Source organism: Ruditapes philippinarum, unplaced genomic scaffold (genome assembly GCF_026571515.1).
Source record: "Ruditapes philippinarum isolate M1 unplaced genomic scaffold, ASM2657151v2 ctg4420_1_1_1_1, whole genome shotgun sequence".
Taxonomy (NCBI): Eukaryota; Metazoa; Mollusca; class Bivalvia; order Venerida; family Veneridae; genus Ruditapes; species Ruditapes philippinarum.
Window position 1 is genome coordinate 73,927 of NW_026852800.1, and position 3,110 is coordinate 77,036.

Genomic DNA, 3,110 nt, shown 5'->3' on the forward strand with positions numbered 1-3,110 from the left:
TTAATATCTGTTATTACCTCCCTTTAATTAGGAAGGGTCTTACTAAATTAGATTATTACTACCCTTTGTAGTAAAAGCTATCTTAAAGTTGATTTTTAATTGTTTATTTATTATTTTTACTTGAGGAAGAAAAACCATACTCAAAATGTAGTATATTCTACTCTTAAAACACTATTCTATTAAATAAAGAATTTTTTCATTATAACAGAATAATGTGAAGTTCTCAGATTGCATAGGATTTAGTTTTAGAACCATGTCATATTTCTTTTATTTCCTTCATTTTATTAGTTCTCTATATTAATATCTCAGGGAAAAATTGTAATATGATACCATTCATATCAGAAAGATTCTATTGTTATCGGCAATAAAGGGGAAATGATATATATTGTATTCAGATTACCAGTACTCTTAAGGTATTGTGCCATTTTTCCATATTAATGACAATTTTAATGGGGGCAGCTGATTCTTCCCATACCAGCAGTGCAGACCAAGATCAGCTGGCACATCTGTGCTATATAGCCATGGTCTGCACTATAATTGTCCTTAAATATCATGAATGGTCTGGACCAGATTGGAAAAATGGACAAGTCCATTTAAGGTATTTTAAGCGTGGAAAGGGAGTGAAATGGACCCCCATCCAAGCTTTAGTGCAGGATGGAGGGCATTATTTGAATAAAGCCGGAGGCTGAGCATGTACAAAATAGCATTTCATTTTGAATTTATGGTTTAAGTCGCGTATTCAAAGGTTTAAATTTCCCGCTATATCACGGACATGCGCGTGACTACCGGAAGTAATAACCGGAAGCATGAAACACATGTTTTCACTCATTTAAAGAGTGTTTTTTGTTGCAATAAAGCAACTAAGGGAGGGTTAAAACCTCTATATTATATAATAAGACATTAATCACATACTATGATACTATACACAAGGGAGGGTTTGTACATGCTCAGCCTCCGGCTTTATTCAAATAATGCCCTCCATCCTGCACTAAAGCTTGGATGGGGGTCCATTATTTTTCATCAAGCCTTCGGCTTCACATGTACAAAATAGCATCTTTAAAGGCAACAAAAAACAAATATTTTCCAAGTTTAATACCCCAAAAAATATTCTATGTTCCAAAAACAGCATCATTATAAGAAATACCAGATTCTAAGTTTCTACAATAAAACTTATGAAAATTTTTAGATGATTTCCAATCAGCAGTTTTTAAAATCTCCCTTATTGAACATCCTTTATTATAGGCAGCCGAAGCTGATGCTCCTCTATAAGAATGCGCCTTATATTTAGATATATCAATCCCTGCTAAACTTAACACATTTTTTAACCATCTTGCCAAAGTGCTCGAAGAAACAGCATTAAAGGTAACATATGAAACAAACACCTTTTTACTTTTTCTAATATCAGCAGTCTTTTTAACATAATAAAGTAGAGTATGCATTGGACATATATTTTCTTCCAGATAATGCTCTATCCTTATAGAGTAATATTGACCTGTCTTGGATGTCTTCAAAATATCCGTGAATGTGAAAACAACTGCCTGTTGTTGAATAAACATATTGTCTAAAGTTAAAGAACACAAAGTCTGAGCTCTTGGTGCAGTTGCAAGAGCAATCAAGGCTAAGGTTTTAAAAGTTAATAATTTCAAAGATAACCTAGATAATGGCATTAACTTTTTGTAAATAACACAAAACAACAGAAACATCCCAAATCATTATATAACGCGGTTTAGCCGGTTTATGTAAAAATACACTTCTCATGAATCTTACAATCATTTTGTTGTCACTACACCATGTATTTCCCAATAAGGACAATGTTTGCATTAACATCGCTTTATGAAGATTTATAACCGAATAAGACATACCAGATTGAAATAAAAAATACAGGTAACTCACGACTACACCTTCAGACGAACAAATTGGACTGGAACATCTAATAGAATTCCACATATACCATCTTTTCCAGGCACTGCTATTCTGTTTTCTTGTGCCCTGTGACCAAGATTCTGCGATGAAATCTGCAACATTTGATGAAATTCCCTTACTCTGCAGGCTTTCCCTGATAACACCACTCCAATCATTTTTGATTTTCTTCCTAATGGGTGTAATGTTCCATTGTGCGGCAAAACTAGAAGATCTCTGTGTCTGGGTAACCTGATAGGAAAATCACAAAGGTTTTCAAGTATAATAGGGAACCAAGGTTGTGTGAACCAAAAAGGAACAACCATTAGAGCTCTATCAACCTCATCAATAACAATTTTATTTAGTACTTTCCCAATTAAATTAAATGGAGGAAAGATGTATGGTATCATATCCTTCCATGATAATGAAAAAGCATTAACTGCGTAAGCCCCTGGTTCGGGAAACCATGAAACAAATTTAGGTAAGTGATTATTAAGTCTAGAAGCAAAAAGGTCTATGTTAGGCATAAATGTGTGTCTACATAATCTTTCAAAAATATCTTTTTTCAATGTCCATTCAGTGGAATCTGAAAAATTTCTAGAATAATAATCAGCACTTTTATTTAATTTACCAGGGACATGTACAGCAGAAATATATATATTTCTACTTAAACACCATTCCCATAAACATTTTGAAAGGTCATCTAATTCCAAAGAATTCATACCACCAAAATTATTTATGTAAGTTACCACTGAAACAGAATCTGAATGAATCTCAATATGAATATCACAAAATTCATTGTAAAATGCTTGCATGCAGTAAAAAACTGCAAGGAGTTCCAAATAATTAATATGATAACCACATTCCTGATTTTTCCATCTGCCTTGTGTGTGCAAGCCAGAAATCAGGTCTATTCCACCATAACCTTCCATCGACACATCTGTAAAACACCTTCTGGATACAGAAATAGGCCTGATTCTTTTACCATTTTTATTCTTCACGTTTTGTAACCACCATTGAATTTCTTGAATACTTTTTGTAGACAAACTAACTTTATTATCAAAATTCATATTTTGACCTAAACCTATCAACTTGTTTCTTTCAAGGGCTCTATAATGTAGTGGCCCTTCTAAAATTGCATAAAAAGAACTATCACACCTATAAAAGATGCCAACTGTCTGACCAAAACAACCTCATGTTGCAATAAATAG

At 33.2% G+C, this 3,110-nt stretch overlaps 1 protein-coding gene across 1 annotated transcript; it reads right to left on the reverse strand.

Annotated features, from left to right (window-relative positions):
- Positions 1-1,895: 1,895 nt before the first annotated feature.
- Positions 1,896-2,831, reverse strand: LOC132724611 (uncharacterized). The gene has a single exon (XM_060709504.1). The coding sequence runs from the start codon at positions 2,829-2,831 to the stop codon at positions 1,896-1,898; it is 936 nt and encodes a 311-aa protein (XP_060565487.1).
- Between the last annotated feature and the right edge of the window lie 279 nt (positions 2,832-3,110).